At 36.2% G+C, this 27,636-nt stretch overlaps 2 protein-coding genes across 4 annotated transcripts in view; one reads left to right on the top strand and one right to left on the bottom strand.

Moving 5' to 3' along the window:
- LOC122403347 (pyruvate carboxylase, mitochondrial) overlaps window positions 1-16,084 on the top strand; it is a 43,791-nt gene extending 27,707 nt beyond the window's left edge. Inside the window, exons 3-14 of one of the 2 annotated variants that reach the window (XM_043406830.1) lie at window positions 934-1,253; window positions 2,177-2,327; window positions 3,598-3,809; window positions 4,855-5,057; window positions 6,044-6,305; window positions 6,998-7,316; window positions 8,212-8,262; window positions 10,427-10,894; window positions 11,370-11,759; window positions 12,134-12,569; window positions 13,343-13,739; window positions 14,324-16,084. In XM_043406830.1, the coding sequence (XP_043262765.1) occupies window positions 934-1,253; window positions 2,177-2,327; window positions 3,598-3,809; window positions 4,855-5,057; window positions 6,044-6,305; window positions 6,998-7,316; window positions 8,212-8,262; window positions 10,427-10,894; window positions 11,370-11,759; window positions 12,134-12,569; window positions 13,343-13,739; window positions 14,324-14,572 (3,458 nt within the window). In that variant the 3' untranslated portion in view covers window positions 14,573-16,084. The remainder of the gene's footprint in view (window positions 1-933; window positions 1,254-2,176; window positions 2,328-3,597; window positions 3,810-4,854; window positions 5,058-6,043; window positions 6,306-6,997; window positions 7,317-8,211; window positions 8,263-10,426; window positions 10,895-11,369; window positions 11,760-12,133; window positions 12,570-13,342; window positions 13,740-14,323) is intronic. The other variant, XM_043406831.1, reaches the window with a different exon arrangement.
- A 33-nt stretch (window positions 16,085-16,117) lies between these two features.
- On the bottom strand, window positions 16,118-27,071 carry LOC122403348 (facilitated trehalose transporter Tret1-2 homolog). Of its 2 annotated transcripts, XM_043406833.1 has the most exons (10): window positions 24,627-27,071; window positions 24,088-24,250; window positions 22,640-22,775; window positions 20,745-20,953; window positions 19,680-19,949; window positions 19,109-19,331; window positions 18,535-18,731; window positions 17,997-18,176; window positions 17,100-17,234; window positions 16,118-16,906 (listed from the first exon to the last, which is right to left on the bottom strand). In XM_043406833.1, exons 1-10 carry the CDS (start codon window positions 24,641-24,643, stop codon window positions 16,832-16,834), a joined length of 1,605 nt encoding a protein of 534 aa, XP_043262768.1. In that variant the 5' UTR covers window positions 24,644-27,071; the 3' UTR covers window positions 16,118-16,831. The 2 variants fall into 2 exon arrangements, with proteins under 2 accessions (XP_043262768.1, XP_043262767.1); XM_043406832.1 differs by lacking the exon at window positions 16,118-16,906 and having other exon boundaries at window positions 16,927-17,234.
- Window positions 27,072-27,636: the final 565 nt, after the last annotated feature.

Genomic DNA, 27,636 nt, shown 5'->3' with positions numbered 1-27,636 from the left:
GTGGAACGATAGGGATCAACTTGCACAGAATAATAACTTTGAAAAACACGCGTCATCGCTCATTTATCGTTGCCATAACAAAAAATTATATTATCGTAAGATTTGTAAATTTCTTGAAAATGGACACGTGGTCCCGGTTTCTTGGAGAAATCTGTAGCATAATTGAATATCGATATAGAAGATTTAAAATCGTGATCGGACGGATCGCGGTCGAATTCACGTTCATAAATCGTTCAGGTACCTTTAAAAGTAAACGTATCATTTTATGGAACAAGGACGAGCAATTAATCAAACGGCGGTTTTTCTACTTTAGGATGAGGCGCTACAGCGAGCACTCCGCTTAATTACATCGTATTCCTTAACATGAATTACGCGGCTCGCATTCTCGCGATGTATTCGACTGCAGTGATATCTCGTTTTCAGCGTGCTTTCTGGTTTTCTTAATTAACCTCTTAAGTGAACATGCCCAGTTACGAGCGCAGAACTTGTGCAAACCTAATTCTGACTAAAAATAAACAGACGATATTTGGACTTCATGGCTGGAGAATTTAATAAAAATTTATCTACGTTCGTTTAAAAATAAACCATAAATTAAGGAATTTATAAATTAGAAACCTTTTGCTGGAATGGTAGATAATAAAATTCAGATTTCAGGGTCAAAATGGATCCAGACTTCAACCTTCGATCGTTAAAACGATGTGTAGTTCGAAAGTTCTAATGATTTACGTATCATTTAATAAAAATTTAATAAAAATTTATCTACGTACTTTTTATTTATTCGAATGAGTACGTGTGTTTAAAAATAAACGATAAATTAAAGAATTTATAAATTAGAAAGCTTGTGCTGGAATGGTAGATAATAAAATTCAGATTTCAGGGTAAAAATGGACCCAAACGATGTTCGAGAGTTCTAGCGATTTAATATTTTTTCAGGTGAAATCGCGATTCGAGTGTTTCGAGCATGTAACGAACTTGGGATTCGATCGGTGGCGATCTATTCGGAGCAAGACAAAATGCAGATGCACAGACAGAAGGCCGACGAGGGTTACGTGGTCGGGAAAGGACTTCCACCTGTTCAGGCCTATTTGAATATTCCAGAAATCATAAAAGTCGCCAAAGAAAACGACGTCGACGCCATTCATCCGGGTTACGGTTTCCTGTCTGAGCGATCAGATTTCGCGCAAGCGGTAATCGATGCTGGAATTAGGTTCATCGGTCCTAGTCCGAAAGTTGTACAACAAATGGGAGACAAGGTATGATAATAGATTCTAATTTTTCAGAGAAAAACATTCCTTTTTCGTATTATCGAATAATTATAGTGCAACAAGTAGTCACTTATATTATCGAATACATTTTTCTATAATTATTATTGTTCTACAAATTTGTTTCTATAAATAAACTTTTTCAGAAATTTATGTAATTGTAGTTTTCATACGGTCACATAATTATAGTACAACCAGTTAGCCAGTTACATTATCGAATATATCTTCTTACATTTATTGTTGTATGATAAATTTGTTTTTATCGTGAAATTCTTTATTTTTTTGAGAAATAAAAAATGAACTTTTTCAGTCACTGATATAATTCTAGTTTTCATACAATCGAATAATTATGGTGCAGTTATACTATCAAATATATCTTCGTGTGCTTATCGTGAGTATAGCAAAATCTATTGTAAAAAACTCGAAGATATAGGAGATACATTTAACTTATCATTGAGATAGTAAGTAATGATTATAACAAGGATAGTTAATTTTCTTGTGTACCTTAGAACCGAGTTTCATTGTTTTTAATTTGAAAACGAAAAATGGGCGATTCTAGAGGCCAAAATAAGATGAAAATCAAGAATACCAATTTGTTGATCGAGGCTTTGTTAAAAAGTTATTAACGTCTTACAGTTTTGTGAATGAGAACTACTATCACGCGTGCGCCGCTGATCGCAGTTCGCCGTTCTACAGGCGGTACTTTAAACGTTAATAACTTTTTAACGAAACCTCCATCAACAAATTGGTATTCTTGATTTTCGTCTTATTTTGGCCCCAAGAATCTCCCATTAAAATTTTTCTTTCAGTTTCTAATAAAATGGAATGTTATATCCCAGACATTCCTGTTTATTTTATTTTACTAAATGCATCGATTGGCAAAAAATTACATTTTCCTTGTGGTGGATCACCAGGTAGCCGCAAGACAAGCCGCGATAGGAGCTGGAGTTCCAATTGTTCCGGGAACAGATGGACCAGTGACCTCGTCCGACGAAGCTGTGGAGTTTTGCATTAAACACGGACTGCCAGTCATTTTCAAAGCCGCCTACGGAGGAGGAGGAAGAGGTGACATTTCAAAAATTTCTATAACAAAACGTCCAACTCCCCTCGAAAATAAAATTACAATCGACTTGATCGACACGAACGAATAATTAACTAATGATATTAATTCAAGTATTTAATTTTGGGGAGTTCATTTTCCAAGAATTACTTTGAATCAGATTTTTTTAATAGTTCAGCAACCCTGTTAATAATATATTTTATACGTTATTATAACATTGAATCAAAGACTCTTTACTGAATTTACACTGAATTATTAAGAAAAAATTATCTGGTATTTTTGATCTTTCAAATTTCTTTTGAATCAGATTTTTTTAATAGTCCAGAAACCCTGTTAATAATATATTTTATACACTATTTTCTGCCATTATTATCACAAAATTGAATGAAAGACTCTTTACTGAATTTACACCGAATTATTAAGAAAAAATTATCTGGTATTTCTGATCTTTCAAATTTCTTTTGAATCAGATTTTTTTAATAGTCCAGAAACCCTGTTAATAATATATTTTATACACTATTTTCTGCTAAATTATTATTATAAAATTGAATCAAAGACTCTTTACTAAATTTACACTGAATTATTAAGAAAAAATTATCTGGTATTTCTGATCTTTAAAATTTATTTTGTTTAAGTTTGTAAGCAATTGTCTGTTCCCTTTCTATCGTTTACAAATTTCTCAATAGTCCTCCACGATACGATGTGAAAAATTTGATTATAAAATTCTTCACGTTCGTTTGATTTATAATAGCTGCCTAATTCGTAATGAATTCTAAACCTTGACATTGTGACGCCAATTGCGACCCGAATTTATTATTTAACAACGTCATGGGGGTCGATAATAGAATATTTTAATAACAATTCCATACAGTGAATATTTTAAGTGAAATGAATTTCTCTCTGAATCTCGTAATTTGAATTCCTCAATTTAAACATTTTTGGTAGATTTCTCAGAGTAGAACTAATACATTTTAATTTCTTAAATACAATTTAAAATTGTTTCTAGAAATTTTAAATCACAAAAAATAAATAGCTTAATACAGATAAAGTATTTCAAAAATCTTTTTAATTCCACGATTTAATATTTTCTTTTTTTTCCTGATAAATTCAAAGATCTAATCCAGACCTCTTAATAAAAATTATCTTTTTTTTATTCCACGATATGTATATTCTTTTTCTGGTTTGAAAACTGTCTCACAGGCAATCGATGTATTTTCAGAAATTCTATTATTATTTTTTCGTGAGACAAGAACTGTTTTATGTATTTTTTCCCAGGTATGAGAGTCGTCAAGCAAATGGAAGAAGTGAAAGAAATGTTCGAGCGTGCCATGTCGGAGGCAGCAGCGGCTTTCGGAAACGGAGCCATGTTCATTGAGAAATTCATTGAGAGACCGAGGCATATAGAAGTTCAGTTATTGGGCGACAAAGCTGGCAATGTCGTTCATCTTTACGAACGTGATTGTTCCGTGCAACGTCGCCATCAAAAGGTCAGTTCTCGACGAGAGCAACTTTTTCCATTTAAATTACCCAATAAGCGCCAATAACTCGTTCATTTCCATTACTCCTCCTGGACGAATCTTAATTACTCAACCGAACAAAGCCTTGTACACTGCATATTTTATACAGATCCACGATGCTCGAGTTTTAATAGGATCGATAATAAATATTTTAAATACATACAAATATCTGGCATGTCAAACATAAATTTTATTACATATTTATGGGTATGAAGATTCTATTTTATAACACAAAACACGACAATCCTCTTTACATTAGTATAATTTATACGTTTATTAAAGTATTACTGTATTTTTTCTTAAAATTGTTCGTTAATACTTTCCTTCGTCATTAGTAACAAATTTCTTACATCATAGAATTTTTGATATGTAGACTAAATGTAACTAGTATTTAATTTTTGACAAACGACACAAATGTCTTGCATGACATTGTCAGTTACATAAATTACGTTGTACGTGTGTTTAAATACAAATTACATGCCTGAAATTATTTGAAAAAATTTTTGAAGAGATCAGCTCTGATAGGAAATAGAAAAAATACAGAAGTCAGTTTTTATATGTCAACGTCACTCGTGTAAAGTTAAATTTCTGTACTGTTCAATAACTATAGGATAATACATTCTTTACTATTACGTATGAATTACTCCATTGAAGTTATTCACGTTCAAAAATAACAAAATAAATCAAAATAAAATGAAATAAACACCAATTAAAAGTAAACGCGGGAAATTTTTTCGCACTTTTTCAAGTAGCCAGCCTTCGAACGTTGCTCGCGATCGTCAGAATTACTTTCGAGTGCATGGTTCTCGCAAAACGAGGTCGTCGTTGCACGCCGGTAGAAAATATGAAGTAATTAAAAAATTCCAACACGAAACTGCACGCGTCGAATTACCGCGAAACGTCAGGAAAAATGGAACCCTCGAAATCATTTGGAACAACCAGCTTCCTTCTGGCTGGGCGAACAACCGACCGTGAAACGTATTCTAAGAATCATCGATAACTGTGTCACTTTTAGGTCGTTGAGATCGCCCCTGCGCCAAAGTTGGATCCCACAACTAGGAATAGGATGACTGACTATGCGGTAAAATTGGCGAAGTACGTCAATTATTCGAACGCTGGGACCGTAGAATTTTTGGCCGACGAGTCCGGAAACTTCTACTTCATTGAGGTCAATGCTAGACTTCAAGTAGAACACACAGTGACTGAAGAAATTACCGGGTAATTAAATTTAAACAGAACTACTTTTGATTTCCGGAAACAGACCTCGAAGGATCTCTCGATCTTTGTTGAAATTAAGTGTACATTCTTTTGCAATAATTACATTTGTATACAGGGTGTTTGGCCAACCCTGGAAAAAATTTTAATGGGTGATTCTAGAGGCCAAAATAAGAGGAAAATCAAGAATATCAATTTTTTGACTGAGGCTTCCTTAAAACGTTATTAAAAAATTTCAAATCATTCTGGAAAAATTATTTTCGGTTGTGGGGTCGATTACAATCATTTTTGGTCATTACACATACTTCCGAATTCCTATGCATTTTCGAGAAAAAAATTCGAGTAGGTGCTGAAATTTTAGGGGGGAAAGAAAATTTTTCAAATCGTTCTAAAAAAATTATTTTCGGCTGCAAGGGTCGATTACAATCATTTTTGGTCATTACACGTATCCTCGAATTTTTGCGCATTTTCGAGAAAAAAATTCCTTACCGAAAATATAATCTGAGGCCTGAAATGGTCCCCCGAGGCGAATCTTTAAAATGTCATAACTCCTGAACGGATTGGTCGATTTTAATTTTCCAAACGGCAAACAACGCGTATTTTGGTGGAGAATATGTAGAAATTCTAAAAATATTCGAAAAGTTGATCCTTGACCCCACAAAGTAAGAAAAACCCCATAAAAATGGTCCAATTTTCAAACAGCCATAACTCTTACAATAATGAATATATTTCAATGCAACTTTTTTCTGAAGTAGAGCTCATGGGTACCTACAGAAAAGTATTAGACAACTTTTCCGTAGCTCGTCAAACAAAATTATTAAAAATGAAAAACAAATATTTAAGAAAAATCGACAAGGGGGAGACTCAAGGTGTATAAGTAACTTTGTCGAGAGTACATAAAATAAAATGGAAGCCAGAAATGATAAAATCTGATTCTTCAACGGTCGACGTGAAAGACCAATGGATTAATTCGAGATAATTTCGTTCAGAATCGACTTGGTGCAATCTCAGATCCGAGTTGCTGAAGGTATGACCTTGCCCGAGCTTGGCATGACGCAGGAGAAGATAGTTCCTCAAGGATTCGCCATACAGTGCCGTGTGACCACGGAGGATCCCGCGAAAAACTTCCAACCGGACACCGGAAGGATCGAAGTGTTCCGTTCCGGCGAGGGTATGGGTATTCGATTGGACAGCGCATCCGCCTTCGCTGGAGCCATTATTTCACCCTACTATGATTCTCTTCTCGTGAAGGTAAACTAGCAAATTCACTATATACTCCATCTTGATTACAACGAGTAACTGAGATTTCATATTATAATATAGCCTGAACAAGGATAATTTATTTAGTAAATTTTCTTCCTTTTCGTTCTTTTATCTCATCGAAATCTACTTCTTCAATTTTTAATAATGGCAAACGCCTGTAATCGAGGAAATATTCTATCGTAAAACTCGTCTATTATATTTTCGGGTTTCTATCTATCATTTTTTCAAAGTAAAATAATCAAAATTGGCCACTTTGTGTATTTCAAAGTGTCGTAAAGAAAAGCATCTTATTTATTCTGCATGTTCGAAACGAAAAATGAAATAGAATTTCTTATCCCTTTTGCTAATCGAAGAAATATATGTATAAGACGCATAAAATATTAAATTAATTCTAGTATGAGTTATAAAAAAAAATCAATAATTAAAATAATGGCAACGCTTTAAAGTTCAATTATCGATTCGAAATATAATAATGAAACGAGTCAGTAAATCGATTGTAGTACAAGTTGCAATCAATATTACACAAAAGATATTCCTAAAAGTGTCCAAAAGTATCCCCAGAAGAAATATCGTCCTGCCAAATTACCAAATTCCCAAACTCCTCGATTAGACTCTGTACTTAAAGATTTTTTCCAGTCGATGAAGCATCGTGTGACACGAAAAATAATTTTCGTTCCCAGGTGATAGCACACGCTGGCGATCTGCAATCGTCCTGCGCGAAAATGAATCGTGCCCTGCGCGAGTTTCGTGTTCGAGGGGTGAAAACGAATATTCCATTCTTGCTGAACGTGTTGGAGAACCAGAAGTTCCTCAACGGGAACGTCGACACGTATTTCATCGACGAGAACCCGCAGCTCTTTCAGTTCCAGCAGAGTCAGAATCGTGCGCAGAAATTGCTGAACTACCTGGGTACCGTTCTCGTAAACGGCCCCAGCACGCCATTGGCGACGAACCTCAAACCGGCCGAGATCAAGCCACACATTCCCCAGATCGCCAGAGGTACAGTATCGAGGCTTCGATCACGAACAATCTCTCCTCAAATCACATTTACTCGCGTCTGAATCGCGTCTCGAACGCCTTATCCGATCTCGCGACGAAAGTGACGTTTGGGTACCATTGTGAAGTGGGAGGACTGCTTGATCAATTTAGCAAATAAATGGGTTCGATTCTCTTTTTCTATTTGTCATTGGGTGCCTATGCTATCGGTGGCTGCGTCCAGTCTCTTACAAACATCGTTTATTCGTAATTTTCCTCAAAATTTCATTCTCCAATTACAACATTAATATTAAAATTCAATAAAAAAATTCGAATTTGCATTAAATTACTTTAAGTTACGTTTTATTAAAAATTTCTTATAATTATTATTGTTCGTAGAAAATGGTAAATTTTTATTTTTCAGCGAAAACGGAATTAGTATGAGCACGGTAAAACAATTTTTCACGCTTCTATGTTGGGTAAAAGAATAATTGCGATGGGATCACACTATTAGAAATTTTATGTTACGCTCTATTTTGTAGTATTAAAATTCGATACACCGTCGCTGCACTAAACGCGCACTACTTTCATTATTTCTACACGATCATAAAAAAATTCATTTTTTATCACATAGCATGGTATTTTCACGTTTTTACATAGCGTGTTTCTATGTTTTTATTCGGACAACATTCGAATATTTGTTATGGTAAAATCGCTCCTTTGTGTTTATTAATGACTAGTGGGTTCTATTTGAAAGTGTTTTAATATTTCCATCCCTCATTCTCTGTTGTTGAATAATTTCCTTTATGTTTCATATTTTTTTTCTATTTTTTTTTTCATAGATATTAATGACCTCTGGTAATTATATCTTATTGTTTATCGCATGCTTTTATCTTTTCGTTTGGCAATTTTTTTTTAGACTTTGCTAAGCTTGCAGCTGCAGGAGAGAACAGTGACGCGGACTTGCCAGGTACGCTTATATTGTATTTATTGTTTTATTTTTACTTCGTTTTAAGCGATTATATTTTCATTTCTGCGGTGCCAGGTTGTAATTTAAAATACAGCGAGAATGGGATATCGATTCGTGAATTTCAATCCGTTTTATTGGCTTTAATTTGATTTTCTTTCAAACGACTCATAATTTACAATTCATAATTGATATCCAATTTGTTAAATGAAACGTAACTTCGTCAGGATAAATTTATTATTCTTTGCATGAGTGATTTTTAAACGAAGTTAATTTATTTCACGAATGACTTTGAGAAAATTAAATAACTATTGGAAATATTCGTGAAATAAAAGAAACTAATTACTTGAACTGTTTAGAGAATTTACTTCGGTTTCAAAAGTAAAAATAGCAATCGAAATTAGACTTAAAAGAAGAAGAAAATAAAAATTTAAATTCCTCGAAATTATACTTACTGATTGTAAGTATACTCTAATAGCATGATTTGCACGATTAAAGTTTAAACTGTGTTAGTTAAATAGAATATTTATTATTAACTTCTGTCACCGAATAGTGAAAGGGTTGAATAGACTTTAAAGAGAAATTAAAAAAATACAAATAAACGTAGTGTACGATAATGATCGACGAATATTCGAACTATTTTTAGCTAGAACGTAGAACTTTCTAAGAATATATACCTGGTAGGTAACAATATTTTTCAGGAATCAAACAGCAAGAGTATGATAAAAGTGTCAGTAAGGGAAAATGGCTGTGTAGGAAATATAGTATTGTTTCTAACAGTGAAATCCCGTTTCTATTTAATACACACTTTGATACGTTCCACAATTAAATGTTTGTATTTTTTGTTTCCATTTATGTGTATTTTATGGCTCTGAAACTAGATAAGAAACGAATTAGTATTTCGTATTTTCAGCATCCAACTTCAGCATGGTATTGTTTAATGCACGGAATTTATTTTATGCGATCATTCCACTGTTATTTATACAAAGGGCTGGATTAAGGGTTCATAGACCCTTGGTATGTACAGGGTGTTCACCTTAAATATTCGTTTTCCATGGCAGGAAAGAATTTCTGAGGAAAATATTCAAGCAAATTAATTTTCTTATTGTATCATTGCGTTAATTGTTAAAAAACAATTTTCTCTCTTTTGGAATATTTACTTATTGGGCAAGTGATGTTTTAATAAAGTAAATTTCTTATTGAAATTTTCTATTGTAATAAATTTAATTTCAGAATATTAATTTGTGTTAATGTCGACAAATTTCTTATTTAAATTTTCTATTGTAATAAATTTAATTTCAGAATATTAATTTGTGTTAATGTCGACAAATTTAGAATTTGTTAATTTGTTGTAAATTTGTTAATTTAGTAGAATTTGTTTTTTTCTTTCGTTCAAAATGACGACCTTGAAATCGTAAAATATAAATCCAAAAGATATTTTCCATCAACAGAATATTCTTTCCCGATCTTCCTCACCATATCTGTCAAATAATCGAAGATATCGATTAAAATAAACATCCCCTTTTCAAATGTACAATTTAAAATAATTAACCCTGAAAGTACCTTAATCCAACTCTGTTTATACAAGAAAAGATCGATTTCACTCGCAATCAAAGAGACGAGACGAGAAATCCTACGATGCAGAGCCAACTCGCTAATTAGAGTTAACGTGACTATAAATTACGAAGCTTTTAAATTGCACTTGTTCAATACAAACTAACCACAAATGCTTTAACTGTAATTGTTACTGCTTCGATCGTAGGTGATCATTAACCCCTTGACTTACGATTCAATTCCAAATAATTTTTCAAACATATACTATTTAATTTTATTTAAACTTGTTCGTGCAAGGAATGATCACGAAAAAGAATAGATTTGTTTTATTAAAAATTCTTTTAATTTATGAGGCTTGATGACGAGTGAGTGGCCTCAAAATCCTGAAACTTGACATCAAGAACTTGTGACAAGTCAGACACATTATTTTATAGCAAGGGGTTAACGAAAGAAACATGAAAACGAAACGTTTCGCCTTCAGGATTCTCTCTTTGATCGATCTCTGTCAAAATTCTTTTTTCAGACAACGTGCAAGCTTACTAACAAACTGCACGTGGAAACTGCAATTCCCTCGAGGCTACGTTTCAAACGAATCGTAAACAAAATTTTTCAGACATTTTGGAACCACCGAAAGGGTTTCGTCACATCTACAAGGAACAGGGGCCGGAAGCGTTCGCCAAGGCCATTAGGCAGCACAAAGGATTGCTCCTGATGGACACCACCTTCCGTGACGCCCATCAGTCACTTTTGGCGACTCGCGTGAGATCGTACGATCTTCTGACGATCTCGCCCTTCGTCGCCCAGAAGTTCAACAGTCTTTACTCTTTGGAGAACTGGGGCGGAGCTACCTTCGACGTAGCCCTGAGATTCCTGCACGAGTGCCCGTGGGAACGATTGGAGGAGATGAGAAAAGCCATACCCAATATCCCGTTCCAGATGCTCCTCAGAGGCGCGAACGCTGTAGGGTACACCAACTATCCGGACAACGTTGTGTTCAAATTCTGCGAGCTGGCTGTGCAGACGGGGATGGACGTCTTCAGAGTGTTCGACTCGTTGAATTATCTGCCCAATTTGATCCTTGGTAAGCGATTGTTTCTTTCCTGTAAATAGTGTGAGTATCATATCATCAAAAAATACGTTCCAAGACTCTGATAAAGCTTTGGCTATTATAGAAATTCATTCTTTAGTGTCTGGGTTATTTACTTGATCACTAAACCATTAGTGAAGTTTCTCTGAAGCAATAGAAGACGAAAACAATCTTTAGAAATTGTATGGTTTGGAAGGATACGTTCGTTGATTCATAGCTTTCATAGTAGAGATTTCAAGCCTCCTCGAGTTCGTTACAAGATTCTATAAAATTGCCAAGTTTTCAAACTTAAAATAAAAAAATTCAAATGATATTGTTTGCTCCCCAGACTTAGTAGGCTTCCCTAAGCTATAGTGTTGCTAGCTTGGCGAATTTCACGATTCTCTGTCAGCTATTTCGACCTGTGGGATCCTTCGTTCCTCTGCTGGATAGAGATTGAGACATAACGTGAAATTGCGAATCTTTTTAGGAATGGATGCAGTTGGTAAGGCTGGTGGTATAATCGAGGCCGCTATTTCGTACACGGGGGACGTGAGTGACCCAAACAAGACTAAATACAACCTGAAGTATTACACGGACTTGGCGGACGAGCTGGTGAAGGCCGGAACCCACGTTCTGTCGATCAAAGATATGGCGGGTCTTTTGAAGCCCAAAGCCGCCAGGTTGCTCATCGACGCGATCAGGCAGAAGCATCCTGATGTACCACTGCACATTCACACCCACGACACCGCTGGCGCTGGCGTGACGTCCATGTTAGCTTGCGCTGAGAGCGGAGCAGACGTTGTTGACGTAGCCGTTGACAGTATGTCTGGAATGACCAGTCAACCTTCCATGGGTGCTGTGGTTGCGTCTCTTATCGGTAAGGGTATTTAAAATATTCGTTGCAATCTTATAAGTAGTTAAATAATAAATTCAATACTCTTCTTCCTTGGCTGGGGGACATCCTCCAATTTTTTCCTTCAAATTATAACGTAACATATAAAAATAATCTATAGTTCGATGGAGCACTAGTGTACCTAATGGTATTCAAAACTTTGCAAGTATTAATACTATTTCTGTGGTTTTATGCATATCTGTTTTGGCCAAACGGTGTTTCTGACGCCTTTGCATTTGAATTTGTATAACTGTAGAGATAATTGTCGAAGTGGCCGGAACACCCTGTATACAAATAGACACTCGTTCGATCCATGATAATTCCTACATAAGATCCAACAATGTTTCCACGAATTTCAGGAACGCCACTCGACACGAAGTTTGATCTCAGCGATGTTTCTGAATACTCCGCGTATTGGGAGCAGACCAGAACTCTGTACGCGCCCTTCGAGTGCACCACAACGATGAAATCCGGAAACGCGGACGTCTATTTGAACGAAATCCCCGGAGGCCAGTACACGAACTTGCAATTCCAGGCCTATTCCCTCGGTTTGGGAGAATTCTTCGAGGACGTTAAGAAAGCGTACAGAGAGGCCAATTTGTTGCTCGGGGACATCATTAAAGTGACACCAAGCTCGAAGGTTGTCGGAGATTTTGCCCAGTTTATGGTTCAGAATAAACTGACAGCCGAGGATGTTTTAAACAAGGCTGAGGAATTGTCTTTCCCGAAATCGGTCGTCGAGTTCCTGCAGGGCGCCATCGGTGAACCTTATGGAGGATTCCCTGAACCCCTTAGGTACTTTAATTTCATCATATCTACGCTATTTGGCCCTAGAATAATCGAACTTTTGGGAAACAATTGCACTTTGGCGAGTTTGGGAAGAAAATGTTTTGATTTATTAAATGATCCATCAAATTAGAAGAAAATTATTGATACTGGAATGATGATCGAATAATTTTGATGCTAAGATGTTAAGACCAGGGGAATTTAATCTTTGTATGCTAAGATTGGAGATAGCAGTGGATCCAAAAAAAATCTATTAAAGGGTATAGCCGAATAAGGGGGTCAAATGTGCCCCCAAACCGAATGGAACGAGCCACGGGTCATTCGATAGCAAAAAAAAACCCCTGTGTGCAAATTTTTAACTTGAAATCTCGACCGTGGGGGTAGTAATGGGGTGAAAACGAAAATCATGTTTTTGTACAATTTCTCTTGACCTATTGAGTAAAAAAATGTAAAAAAATTCAGAGACAGTACGAGTACCAAGGGTGAACTTAATAAAAATTTTGTGTCCCATTTTACTTTTATTTTGACTCATTTTGAGTCATTTTAATGGCTCATATTTTCTCATGGTATTCTAGATTTAAAGATATATGAATGAACAGAAAATCAAATAAACACATGAAAGGACTATTGTCACTCACAAAGTCTCCAGAAAATCGCATAAAGTTTAAAAGAACCTAAGTTTCTAAGTTTTCGTGTCATCTAATTTGTCAGCACTCGTTTACAAATGTTTTAGATTACTTTTGACGGGAAAACAAATAAAATTAACAAATATTCCGTTGCAGATCGAAGGTGCTGAAAGACATGCCAAGAATAAAGGGAAGGCCAGGCGCGACTCTGGCCCCGCTGGATTTCGGCGCTTTGAAAACAAAATTACAAGAATCCTACCCTCATATCACGAACAAAGACGTGATGTCGGCGGCTCTCTACCCGGAAGTGACGAACGATTACTTGACCTTCAAAGATGAGTTCGGACCGGTGGACAAGCTGGAGACCAGGTTCTTCTTGACGGGGCCAAAGGTCGGCGAGGAGTTCGACGTGACCATCGCGAAGGGAAAAACCTTGGCTTTCAAGACGCTGGCTGTCGCTGAAGACTTGACGCCACAGGGAGAACGCGAGGTCTTCTTCGAGATGAACGGACAGCTCAGATCTGTGTTCATCAGGGACAAGGAAGCTGTCAAGGTACGATTATGATTATCACACTCTATCGTGATTAAACAAAGAGGTCAAAGGAGGACGTTAAACGACAAAATATTCATCAGACGCCATTTTTAGAGCCCCAAGATGGCATTGGTTATTAATAGACTGCGGATCTTTATGCAAATTCATATTTTTATTAATAGAATTAATAAAATGGGAGCTTTGCAGATGATTGTCTCAACCCTTAAATATAATAATTCGTATTTTACTTTAAGTAATTCTTATATTTTTGCATATTAAGTGCATTCTGTAGTTTCTTGAGAATTAAAATTCCCCATAAATGCATAAACATCCGCAGGCTAGTTATTAAAAAACGAGATTGAAGTGGGAATTGTAGTGGAACAGAAAGTTGGAAGCTATTTACTTTAAATTTTGCATCGAATTTACCAGACAAATAGCAAAGAAGTGTTCATTTTCATTTAAATAAACCTTCATTCTGTGAAATACCTATTTCAAAATAATTCTTGATATTTCATGCCTCTGATCGTATTTTTAACTGTGTCGTTAGAGTTTCATGATTTAAAAAATATTCTACGAATCTAATTTCGTATTATTTTTCAAATCAGGAGCTCCACGTTCACCCGAAGGCTGCCAAGGGTGACAAGAACCAAGTTGGAGCACCGATGCCCGGTACTGTGATCGACATAAGAGTGAAAGTAGGCGACAGCGTCGAAAAAGGGGCGCCTTTGGTGGTTTTGTCGGCGATGAAAATGGAAATGGTGGTGCAGGCGCCGAAAGCAGGAAAGGTCAAGTCGTTGGAGGTCACTCAGGGTATGAGATTAGAGGGTGAAGATCTAATTTTAACCTTCGAATAAATCTTCCAACCCCACCAGGCTGGAAAGCCCTTCGACGTCGTCGTTTTGCACATTCTCGAAGCAAGAGTACGTTTTGTTTAATCGATCATAGCTGTACGCCATCGCTGCCTGTACAAAAAACAATCCTACTGTACAATTGTACATACGCTCTAGCTTTAAACCGAGGCTCGAATTTACGTCGAACCCTTTTTTTATATATATTTCTAAGCAATCCTTCCTCGGAGAACGTTTGTTTAAAAAATTCATTTTAATACGATTTCTTGGTCTTCGATAGCGAGAGATATTCGAGAATGATTTTTAGAGTTTCACGAACACTGAAAGTTTACTACAGAGAAGCTGCTTGATTAAACAAAGGCTCTTGCACTGAAACGAAGACAGACATTGATTGATGAAACGAGAGCAACGAACGTCCCCGTTGTAAACTTCATCGCGTTGCTCGTAGGTTGGTAAAACAATTATTTCGTCGTGTAATATATTTTTTATTCCGTTCGTATTTGTCAGTCATTCGCCGAGGTCATTCTTCTTTCGCGCCGTTTCATTCACTTTAGTCTTTAGCGTAGGGTCGCGATCGTTGTACATTAATTTTTAACTAGAACTTAAACGCGATCACACGAAACTGTGTTCACATTCGACGACGAAAAGCGAACCGCGACGGCATAAATTTTGGCCAGCCAGCAAGTTCAACAACGATGAACATTATTGCAATCGTGCCAAAATTTCTGCCAGCGCATTCTAGCCAAACTATGGTCCGTGGAATAACTTTCTGCCTCATCGAATGATCTTCGAAAATTTTACAAACACGTTCCAAACTGTCAGCATACAGAAAGTCGCTAAAATTTTGGACGAATTATACAAATTCACCGATTCCCGTTTTTAACACGCGATCGGTTTTTGGTGATTTAAGTTGAAAAATCAAAACGTCCGAAGTGGCTGAAAGAGATGTTAAATATTTGTTTGAAATCTACGAAGAACGTCGACGAGTGTCGATTGTTGTACAATAGTTTTACATGAAAGTGATTAAATGAACAAAGAAATCGTGATTCTCAAGTTTCCAAAATTCAACGCTCTCAGCGTTTATTTATAGAACACGTCTGACATGATTAATTTAAAGATGTCACATCCATAGAGAAGGATACAATTTATTATAATTATTCTCGAGCAATTTCGAATAATTTCCATGTTCTTCGAACTTGTACAATTTCGTACGATTATAATTTATTGTTGTGCAATTTTTATCGGTCAGAAACATAATCCGGAGCGATTTGTTCGAACAACGATATTGTACATATTAATTTATAAGCCTGTAAGAAGAGGGGAATTTTACGCTGAAGCGGAACCGCGAACGATCGAACGCGTAACAGTGATTTCCTCGTGAAAATGTGTAATAACAGTTGCATCACGAACTTCGAGCTGAATTGCATGAAGTAGTTGTACATATAAATATTATACAGTGTGTATAGGTATGCAAGAAGCGACGATGTTTCTCCTTTGTTTGCATTTTCGAAGGAGTGTACGATTGTATCTGATACAGAGAAATCCACGGGCGTTTTGTCATCGCGATCGCCAAGACAATGTGCATCTAAAAAAAGAAAACTATTCGTGGTGTATTTATGTAGATATTACAGTTTAACGAATACAATTACGTTTCTACGGAGTAAAAGGAGTAAAATGCAAAAGTGTTTTACAGTTTAGGCGTGCGAGTTCCTTCATTCTGTTTCCTCCTCGTCCCCCTTGTAAAGTCAACGATGAACAAAATAGAACTATTATACAGCAGAACATGAAATATTTCATTTATTCGCGCTCTTTTCTTTCTAACATACTTCTATCGCTATTTCGTGATAGTTGGTAAAGACAGAAGATTTTTAAATGTAAAATGAAATTGAATTTACGGTAAGAAATTTTGATATTAATTTGCAAATAAATTTCAGAACAGATTTTTTTCGAGTATCTACAAAATTTTATTTTTAACCACCACAAATATTTTTGGATAGGATCGATCGTTTGTAAAGGATATTACCCGCTGAGGATAATGAAGAGAAGCACAGAATGTCTTAGAATAATAATTATCATATTTGATGCGCTTTATACAATTCTTTTTTATAATACAATTGAATTACCTTAAAATAAATTAGTTACTATGTACTTATATGACATGGTTAAGCGAATATTATATACTGCTTAGACGATATAAAATTATGTTAACGTTCGTTCGATCACAATTATACACATTCGAATCTTTCATTCAAGCGACGCGCAAATTTAAGGGTTGTTTGTAATAAATGGCTCGTCTCTTCTCCTTTCTCTTAATCGTGTTATCCAAAGTACATTGTCTTGCTGCAAGAAAAAATATAAAATTATGAAATGATAAATTGTGGAAACAGAAAATTTTCTAATGTCGATCAATGTGTTATTGTCAAACTTGTCTGATTCAGAGATTTTCTTTTCGTTATGAAATCTTATGTAATATGGTCATTAATATATTTATAATATTTAATTGACAAACAGAATATACGATTAGGGTATTTACCTGAAAATAGTCTTCGATTTCTTCTAATGTGCTCTTCTTCGTTTCCGGTACAGCAACGTAAATAAATATGGCTTCCAGAAGCGCGCCAACGCCAAAAATTGTGAAAATTCCAGTAATCCCCACAATGTCGTTCACCTTTTTCACGAATAAATAAAAAAACTGTATAATTATCATATTTCCTTGGGTAATATTTTGTGAATAAAAACTAATGTAACTAAAATTTTTTCAAGTCGATAAAATTCGTAGTAAATTTATAAACACCTTGCACAAATACTATATTCTAATTTCAAGACTTGATACCAATTATTTCTGATATGTATTCGTCACTTGTAGAAATTTAGAAAATATTTTAAATAAATCTGTAAAAGAATCGAATAAACTTCTCAATCTTATTTGATAATAAACTTAAAACACGTTAGAAATGTTTACGAAAATATTGTCCTTTCATATCCCGATGTATTTGTTAATTTTCGTTAAGTAATCGATCAGCCATTAATTAGATGGTTATAATAAACAAAACTCCTGCATAAATGTCTGAATAATAAACAAAGGGGTGACAATTGAAAGTAATACATCCCGTTCGAGGCTTTCAGGAGAAACGTCCTCAGGTTTTACGCCCCCCAGGAAATGGCGTTCGCCATTTAACCACCATTGTGGTTAGCTTTAAGCTATAAAGAAACCTCTGGGGGCACATTAAAACAGTATCAGCGATGTGTCCTTTTCTAAAAGGACATAATAAGCACCGCGAAGCCTTGAACGGTACTAAGAACGAGATCCCAAGCAGTAAAAGTCGTAAAGAGCTTCAAGGATCTCTGAGAATAACGAAATGGTAAGATTTTCGAACAGCTCTGCCGAACAGATTCGGTTGTTAAATTAAAGGAAATTGCATAAACGTACCACGGGGAAGACCTTCGTGACGAAAAAGATGAGCAGATTGAAAAGAAAGAAGGTGAATCCACCGCCGATACCGCGTGCCCTTTGCGGAAGCAACTCGGCGATCATCAATGGCGGAAGTATCATCAGTCCCATAGTGTTTGCTCCCACGTATATCAGCAAACAGATTCCAACAACGTAAACCTAAAATATAACAATTTAACATTGAAAGAAATGTCGAAATTGCTTAAATTGGGACTACTTTCGACTCTTTGTCCAATTTATTTCAATTAAACACGAATAAGACACTGGTGAGGCAGGAATTATAATTCGAACCATACGGCCATTTTACGTTTTCGATGCTCAAATTATTTTACGTCTTTCGTGAAGAACAGAAACCTTTAAAAATAGAGTTCGACATCTGGTGGACCCGATTTTTTGTCATAAAACGCGGGACTACTGTACAGGTATTTGAAAAAAGAATTTCATCGTATAACTTCTATATTAACTATATTTTATATTAACACTGTTTTTGTATTTTAGGCTGTACGTGGGAACTTACGTCGAGAGAAGACGATTCGTTCTTGAATATCATGTATCCTGCGATGACTAATGAGGCCGCGGCACTTCCGAAGGCCGATAACATCCCCAGGCATCTTCTGCCCAGTTTCAATAATAGCAGGCTCGCTATGAAGCTGAATACAGTTCTGATAACTGCTGTGCATACTGCCGCTAAATAGCTGTTTATGGTGTCACCCCCTATACACGAGAAAAAGAAAAGAATCGTATGCTTGAAATGATATACGATCAACTGTTTACTTTGGTGCAGTATTCCCTCGCTAACTGATCGAATCGTTCCCTCGATTAACGCACAGACTCCCATATCTGCTTGTTTATTATACAGAGTGGTGTGCAACTATGTTTTGTTAGAAATTCAAAGAATAAGGCTGAAATAATATTTCGAATTTTACGAAACTTTGAAAAAGTTTCTATTTGATCTATTTGAAAAAGTATGGAATATTGAGTGAACGAATGAATGAATTGAAGGAGCAGGAATCAATCCAGGCCCAATTCCCCATCAATAAGCGAGGGAATATTGTGCATTTATTAATTTCATATCTAAGAACTGTCTTCACCAATGTCGTTGACGATGTCAACCGCGTAGAATACGACGATGTAGGTTCCACTGACGAGTTGAAGAATGTTGAAGACATTGATGATCGTCAAGGGTTTCAAAATGCTGGGATCAACGATCGTGGAGATCGCTGAAGAAACCTGCTCGAGCCACGACAAATTCTTCACCTTTCGTGCCGAATCCGTTTTCGCTCGAGCCTCTAACGCTGCTAATTCAACATTAACCTACAAAATGAAATATTCCTCGTAACTTCTCGTCAGTTCTCGTGGCCTGAAATATCTTTTTGTCATTCTGTTTGTCAAATATCTCTGCTTACGATTAGATTCAAGCGGGACGAGAAAATAAGGTAAGTCAATGTAAAGCATTACAGTAAAATTAAAAATTTAAAAACTATTGCCATATTTACACTGTTTAGTGTTTTTATTTGTTTCTAATATGATATTTGTTATATTTTTAATTTTTTTTAAAGAAAATTTACAGCAAACGTTGAATTCTGAAGAGTTTTTAGATAGGAAGAATGATGAAGTTTATTTGTTTTTTAATAGAAATAGTAATTATTGTAGGCAGAGTACCTGTTCCATGTTGCCTCCCCTTAGCCACAGCAAAGCTTTCCTGGCCTTGCCGTGTTTCTTTCGCCTCACGAGCCAAACGGGACTTTCAGGGATCATGGTTAACGCAATCAGCCCCAGAACCGGAAGTACAGTACCGCAGAAGGCTACCACGTCCCAAGTAAACGAGGCTCCGAGGGCGTATACCAGGAGGATACCGAGACAATAAAAAGTGAGCGAGCCACCCGTTAGAAATCCACGGAGCCTCGGGTCGGCCATTTCGCCCAACAATACCTATCGAAATCAATTTCCTAACTTATTCTTCGGTAAAAACAACGTGCACCTATCTCGAGATTAAAATTAAATCCAAACCTACATTTACAATCGTCATTAAACGATCGAAACGTCACACGATTGATACGAGCCATTCAACGACGGAAAATTAATTTATTATAGCGATGGAATTATTTTTAAACGAACTGGAAAAGTTAAAGCAAGTCACGAAGTATATTCTCTATTAATTTGCAAATGGCGGTTTCGAAGTTTAATTATGGCCTCGATATTTGGTGTAATTTGATAAATGGAAATATTTTATATTCACTGTGAAAATTGTATAAATATTAGGAAAGTTCGTTGGAAATATTTTGAAGAATTCTTATTAAAAAATAAGACTTTTGACGAGATCGAAACTTATTCTTTAGTAAAAACAATGTGCACCTATCTCAAGATTAAAATTAAATCCAAACCTAAATTTATAATCGTCATAAAACGATCGAAACGTCACACGATTGATACGAGCCATTCAACGACGGGAAATTAATTTATTATAGCGGTGGAATTATTTTTAAACGAACTGGAAAAGTTAAAGCAAATCACGACTTTAATTATGGTTTCGATATTTAGTAATTTGAAAAATGGAAATGTTTTATATTCTCTGTGAAAATTGTATAAATATTAGGGTTCGTTGAAAATATTTGGAAAAATTCTTATTAAAAAATGAAACTGACGAGACGTTTCCTAGTTAAATAAAAATGGTTCCAATTATCGAAAGTCTTGTCCAAGAAACTGGACGTCGATTTTCTGTCGTACCTGAGCTGGCACGGACATGAGACCAACAGCGAACCCCAGTACGAGTCTCCCTATTAAGAGCCAGGTTATGTTGTTGGAGAATCCCATAACGATCCACCCGGCACATAATGGCACGGACGACAACTGTAAAGAGGAACGTCTTCCGATGGCGTCCAAAAGTGGACCGGACAGTAACGATCCCACGGGCGTGGCTAAACTGTGAACGGAGGCTGCAAAATAAACAATAAAAATTCGTGACTTCGACATGGTACGCTAACTGTTTAAAAAAAAAATTAAAAAATATTTCAATTTGATTGGAATGGTGATTACCCAAAAGCTTTCGGGTTGGAGTAAAAGTGATATCGTTCCCCATAGAATTTAATCGCGTAATACACCGCGATTGGCCCGCGAGGGTGTATGTACCACTTAAAAAAGATCTCTCAATGACAAGGTGAAATCCTTGGCGATTACACTTGGCCGAGACTCTCATTGATAAAAATTACCCAATCGACGGTATGTAGGTCAATCACAACACGTGCCGCACTGCAAATAGCTAGACGGTCTCAGCAGTAATCTGCACTACGATGATTGCAAAGCACCCTTGAACCTGCTAGCTGATTCTTGAACTTTCTTCCAACCACTTTAAACGCGAGTTACGTGAACCGGGGAATTTTCCTTTTGAAAAGAAAATTCGATACTTCGTCGGATTTTCTGACATGTCATGCTGGAATTAATTTGGTAAAGTTGCGTAGAATCACTGGATCGAACAGGTAAGTTTGGTACGAAGTATGGAAGAATAATTGAGTGGTAGGATAAAGTCTACTTTTCAAAATAGAAAAATACGTATTTGTGCCTGTATTTTGAATTTTTTATTGCTAAATTCGTGAAGGACATCTATAGAAATGGAATTCGACTCAGGTTCTCTCCGAGTGACAACTTGGGGGGCTGATTTTTCGTCATATAGCGCGGGACTACTGTATGTTCAATGAATATTTGAAATTTTTATCGAACTTCCTGGAATATTATTGTTAATTCGGAATTAATTGAACCTCGTAGCATCGTCGAGTGTAAAAATTCTATTTCTGAGGAACTTTTATTGTCGAGTAAAATAATTTTGAGAAAGATATAATTAATTTATTTACTACAAAGTCCAGATACGTATCTATTTAACTCTTCGATGTTTTTCGACAATTTTTCATTAAAAGAATTTTTTAACATATGGAATAAATATTGGACTGACCAAGAATTTAATTATTTTTATTGCTTGATAATTATTTTTGGTGTGATCGTTATATTTTTAAAACTTGCAAGATTATTGCAATGTATGTTTTTTAGAAATTGTTTTTGAGTATATGTACATATGAAACTAGTACGATTGTGCTGCATATGATTTTATTTATCGCACATTTATTTATCGTTCTTCGAAATTGTTTAGTATTATAAATACCAGAAAATACCTTGAAGATTACAAGCTGCTTGCATAATATTGTTAGACTCCCTAATTCAGTGTGAATAATTCATAATTTTGGAGAAAAAAAAACTCAATGGGGCTTCTTGAGTAATTTAATTTCAACTTCTATTGTCAAATTTTCTATTTAAATATAGACTCGTATATAGATTTGTGAAACATTGAAATTATCACAAAGAACTGTTAGCAAAGAATTTTACGAAATAATTTAACATATTACCTCATGATAGAGAAATTCTCTATTTTTTAAATTTCATTCCGTGTACGAATTGATCGTTTCGTGGTGCAGATTTCCTGAAATTTGGCCTACCATTTATTTTCTTTCGATTCAAATAACATTTGGACTACGATTCATTAAGGAGGAGAAAAATTACGATTTGTAATAACGTTAAAATGGCCTAAGCACAATTCCATTGTGGCAGAAATTGATTTCCAACTGTGTACATACCTATCCAGGATCCAAGTTCCTGATCCGCGTGCATTGTGCCATTGTCTTCGGCCAATTGTGGCAAAAGAACGGCACTGTAACCAATTGGCATTCCTCCACCAGCCGCCAGCAGCAAAATGGCCCCGGATACCATAAACTACAAATACATTATCGGTACATTGCACGAATGTGACCATTTTAAAAATCTGCAAAGTGCATAATTTAAAAAAGAATTCCATAGACCAATTTCTATGAACCTAAATTATTGAATTTAAAAATCCAATTGCACGAAATAAAATAAAAAAGCGTTTCAATAGTTTTTTGTGCAATTTAATTTATATGCAATGATATAACAGTGATTAAATGTAAACAATAATTCTCAAATATTCTTTTCATTGCCTACAGACAATATTTTCTATTTTCAAAAATTCATGAGTTCTAGTTTACGGTCTTAAAAAACATCGAAGTTATAATTAGTTAATCTACTCTCCATTATCTGTGCCACTTGTCTATGTAAACGATAACGAATAAAAAATTATGCACGAATATAGCAGTAACCGAAGGCGAATCATAAACACTATCATTATTTGTTAACATAAAAATGTGAATTTATTAAATGGGGAAAACAAGTCAAGCTAAAGTTCGATATTCTCGAAAATTAAATATCCTACGAACAAAATGTATTCTTCAGTTTAGGTTATATTTTCTTTAAATATAAAATCACCCTCTGCTGATCAAGTTGATATTTTATTATTTGTCAAGTTGATATTTTATAAACTAGAAATATCATCTTTTGCCTTTGGTTTATTTCAATATCTTGCACGATATTCCTTTTTTTCGATCCCTCGCGCAATAATCGATCTAAATACGAACGATGCCATTTAAACATCAAAATCGCGAGTATGATCTGAAATTTTATATCGAATCGCATATCTTTCGCAGCGATAACTTTTCAAAATATCGAATATGCTTGGTCGTTCTGATTGGTTGGAGTGGCGTATAAACGGGAAGCATTCAATTCTTCTCGTAAAAAGGAAGCAAACTGTTTGTTGATATTCGTGACGTTATTGATGAGGTCATTTATGTCAACAAGCTATATCGATTACACGCTGCGTGAGTTATCCGATGCACTGACCCGGACAACTCAAGTTCCAGCGTGCTATCCGCGAAATCGCGTCGACTATAGCGATCTCGGTTGGCACGGACTCGTTAGGGGAGTGTCGAAGCGACCATAAACGGACAGTCTGTCCGAATAATCAATAAATAAGTGGTCAAACGAATGAAGAATACAGAATTTTTTCAATTGGAGGGGAGAGACTGTGCAAGAACTTTCATAGTTGTTTACCAACTTCAAAAAATCGATCAGAGGGTGGAAAAAGGGTTATTTTCTAAATAAAAAATCATTTTTTTAAATGTAAATTTTATGAAAGGTAAATTTATTAAATTTATTAAATTATTGTTACTCTCACCTGCGCAAATACGCCCTTCGCGTTCGATGAATACTGCTTCGCGTCATTTTTATCGAAAGCGTCGTCTTTGTTGTTGTTTTCAATATCTTCGCAAACATCGTTTCCTTTAATCACCTTCGCGTAATTAACATGCTGATAGCCCAGCATAGAATGCCGTTCTTCGCTAAAATCAAATTGCAATTGTTCGCAAACATAGCACGGGACGATAAACCTTCCGATTTTAATAACAGATAAAAATGTAGAGCACGGAAATATTCTAAATTGGCAATTTCAGTTCTGTTGATTACAAAGCGTGCACATCCGTCGTGAAGATATTAAAGCAACGAATTTTTCGTGAATTCAAATTCTAAAAAATTCTAATTTTAGTAACGGATAAACGCGTGGCTCATGGAAACATTTTAAATTGGCAATTTCAGTTAAATATAATTTCTCGAACGTCAGACTATTGATTATCATTTTTTCAGTTTACGAGAAATTAAGACAGCCCAAAACAAAACCACTAAACACATTTTCTCGCGTTGAATATTAAAAGTGATTACCTTTTCGGCAACGACATGTTGAAACGGGCCTGATAAAACTTTAGATCTCGTTTTTATTAATTTTCCAGTCGATTTAACGTGTCTGTACAAGTTTTACGTCCCCGGTGCGTTCCAGCATTTCTCGATGCTCCGGAATTAGTTTCAGCCGACACAGTTCCTCCAAAATGGCTATATCCGCGTCCAAGTCTACACAGTGGATCGTTTTACTCGATTCTGCAATCGTACATCTGCCAAATTGCGTCTCATTTAACTCCGTATTTTCGATTTCGTTGTTTCCTGGACCAGCGTCCACCGGTTTCCGATTTCCTCCAGTTCGTTTAACTCAACCTCTCTCGATCGCGAGTATCCATTGATCCGGTACGTGCGATACGCGCAATTACCCTCATCTATATTTTTTATTCAACTTTCGCGTCCCCGCTGGAACACCTTTCGACAGTTTCCACGAAGTCGATATCCTTCGAACTTTTCTCGATGGTCGAGAACCGTTTCTAACGACTCTCTCGGAGTCTTCACGGTTTCGACCGTGAAAAGACCGCGTAGCGTCGAAAGTATCTCCCAGGAAATGCAATCAACGGGCTAACGACGCTCTAAACTCCGGCCGGATTTCGTTCGACGAGAAACTCTTTGCTTCCGTTCCGTGGTAAGGACGCTTCGAGTTATCTCTTTTCGCGAAAGGGACGCTTCTTCGGCGCCCGACGCCTCCGCCAAGTGGCTGGAGGACCGAATCGCTGTTAATTCCGTCGGTTCGCTGCGAACAAATCGCCCGACATTAATGCCTTCGCGTGCGATTCGACGCTGTTTAATTCCCTCCGGGTGTTGAACTTGCGCCGCGTAGCCTTCGACCGAGGACGCTTCCCTTATGCTTCGAGGATCGTGTTCTCACTGTGGTATTGCCTTCGAGTTTGCAATTTTGGCGCCACTATGAACTTTTGAGTATAGATCTTCCACCAAGGACTTTGAATTTCCCTCTCAAAATCTTTTGTATTGTTTGTATCTCGAGAAAAGACCTCCCTTGAAGCTGTATTTAATAATTTTGTTCAGAGTTTATTCAATTCTATATTAATTTATATTTTCTATATGTTCTCTATTGGTCTGTGAGAATCGACAAATTTCCACGATAAATATGGTACGTTGAATTATGGGTGTTTGATATGGTTTGATATAGTTTGTATATTCGACAAAAAGATCCCAAAAAGATCCCCTCTTCTGGAGTTGTCTTTAATAGCTTTATTCAATTAAATTCTATATTTATTCGTGTGTATATATTCTCTATTTTAACACGTTGAATTATGTATATTTCTGGTTTGATATAGTTTGTATATTCGATACAAAAATATCCAAAAAAGATCCCCTCTTATGGAGTTGTCTTTAATAGTTTTATTCAATTAAATTCTATATCTATTTGTGTTTATATATTCTCTATTTTAACACGTTGAACTATGTGTGTTTCTGGTTTGATATAGTTTGTATATTCGATACAAAAAGATCCCAAAAAGGTCCCACCTCTTGTGGAGTTGTCTTCAATAGTTTTATTTCAATGTATATTAAATTCTATATTTATTTGTGTGTATATATTCTCTATTTTAACACGTTGGATTATGTATATTTCTGGTTTGATATAGTTTGTATATTCGATACAAAAAGATCCCAAAATGATCCCTTCTTCTGGAGTTGTCTTTAATAGCTTTATTCAATTAAATTCTGTATATATTCTCTATTTTAGCACGTTGAACTATGTATATTTCAGGTTTGTCTATTCCCCCTAGATGATACCACCTTTTCTGGAACAGTCCTCCGACAGATCTACCCGGGTATATCAAATTTTATTCCAAAGGTTCGTCAGAAGATGCAAGCTTCGAGTTCGATGCACCGTTTCTCGTCTGCAAATAGCGGGCTAGAAATATTTATAAAATGTTTTCCCGTTCCACCGATCGATTAAAAAAACACGGTCCTTGACGAAGTATATTCCGTTTCCTCGGTGTTGAGTGTACGAAGGATACTTCGAAACGTATACTCTTCTAATTATTCGCTGGATCAAAAGCTCGCGGCGAAAGTTGCGTTCGTTTAATCGCTGCGTGTTCAATCCGGGTATTATCCGGATTTCTGTGTCACTCTATCTTCGTGTCTTTCTCGAATTCTAGCTCTGTGGGGAAATTCAATTCCCACAATACTCGTAATACTCGTACGATATAAGTCCTGTATCGGCACTCGTGGATGCGCTACGAAATTCTGTTCTTTTCGTCGAACAAACCGGAAAGAGGAAAGAAATTTCCAACGAATGTTGTTTCTCGTATCGCGAAACTGTCACTATGCGTTCAACACTGGTATTCGTTGAATTCCTATGGGCGGGTACGGCGAAAGCAGGAAACGTTAAAGCGGTTCGCGCGTATGTGCAGCCCACGGTGTGTGGACAGAGTGAGCTGCGTGTAACTCGTTTGACTTAGATCACGTTGGCTGTACTGAACGGACGATTCGTTCGCCAGCGCTCTTATAAGCCGCTCGCTTCGATCAAGTCCCTTTCTCAACCTGGATCGCGGAGTCACGATGGCTCCTACTCGTTCACCTTCGACTGCAGATGCCCCAGGATCAGTTTCCAGCGAAGATCGACGAGATCGCCGCGATACGAAGGGGGCTGTGCTCCGTTTCCGTTCCGATCTTGGCCTTCCTCGAAGCTGACGAGCCAAAATCAGGCACCGTAGAATTTACTGGAACGAAAGTTTCATCGGTACCCGGATTACTGAACTTCTCCCGACCTCGTTATCTGAAGTGTCGTCGAGGAAAAGAGAAACGAAACGTACAGTATAAAGTTTTGAGAGAAAAGTTTATTGGTATCTATCGAATTATACAAATTTTGGTTTTCATAGAGAAATCAAAGTGTATTCTTGTTGTATAGGGGACGTCGAGATGGGATTCGAAACGTATTTTACACGATATTTTTACAGACATTTTCCTAGGTTTACCTGACGAGCCAAAATCAGGCACCGTAGAATTTACTGGAACGAAAGTTTCA

The sequence above is a fragment of the Colletes gigas genome, unplaced genomic scaffold, assembly GCF_013123115.1.
Source record: "Colletes gigas isolate AHSC1104 unplaced genomic scaffold, ASM1312311v1 Colletes_gigas_Sc00049, whole genome shotgun sequence".
Lineage (NCBI taxonomy): Eukaryota > Metazoa > Arthropoda > Insecta > Hymenoptera > Colletidae > Colletes > Colletes gigas.
Note: the sequence above shows the minus strand (reverse complement) of the source record. Positions and strands in the feature narration are given on the sequence as shown.

What these genes read in the sequence shown, in the direction of transcription:
- LOC122403348 (XM_043406832.1), bottom strand. An exon ending in CGAAGGGCGTATTTGCGCAG is followed by an intron (nt 22,776 to 24,087) that starts GTGAGAGTAACA and finishes ATGTATTTGTAG; the next exon opens with TTTATGGTATCCGGGGCCAT. An exon ending in TGACATCGTCAACGACATTG is followed by an intron (nt 18,732 to 19,108) that starts GTGAAGACAGTT and finishes TCTCGTGTATAG; the next exon opens with GGGGTGACACCATAAACAGC.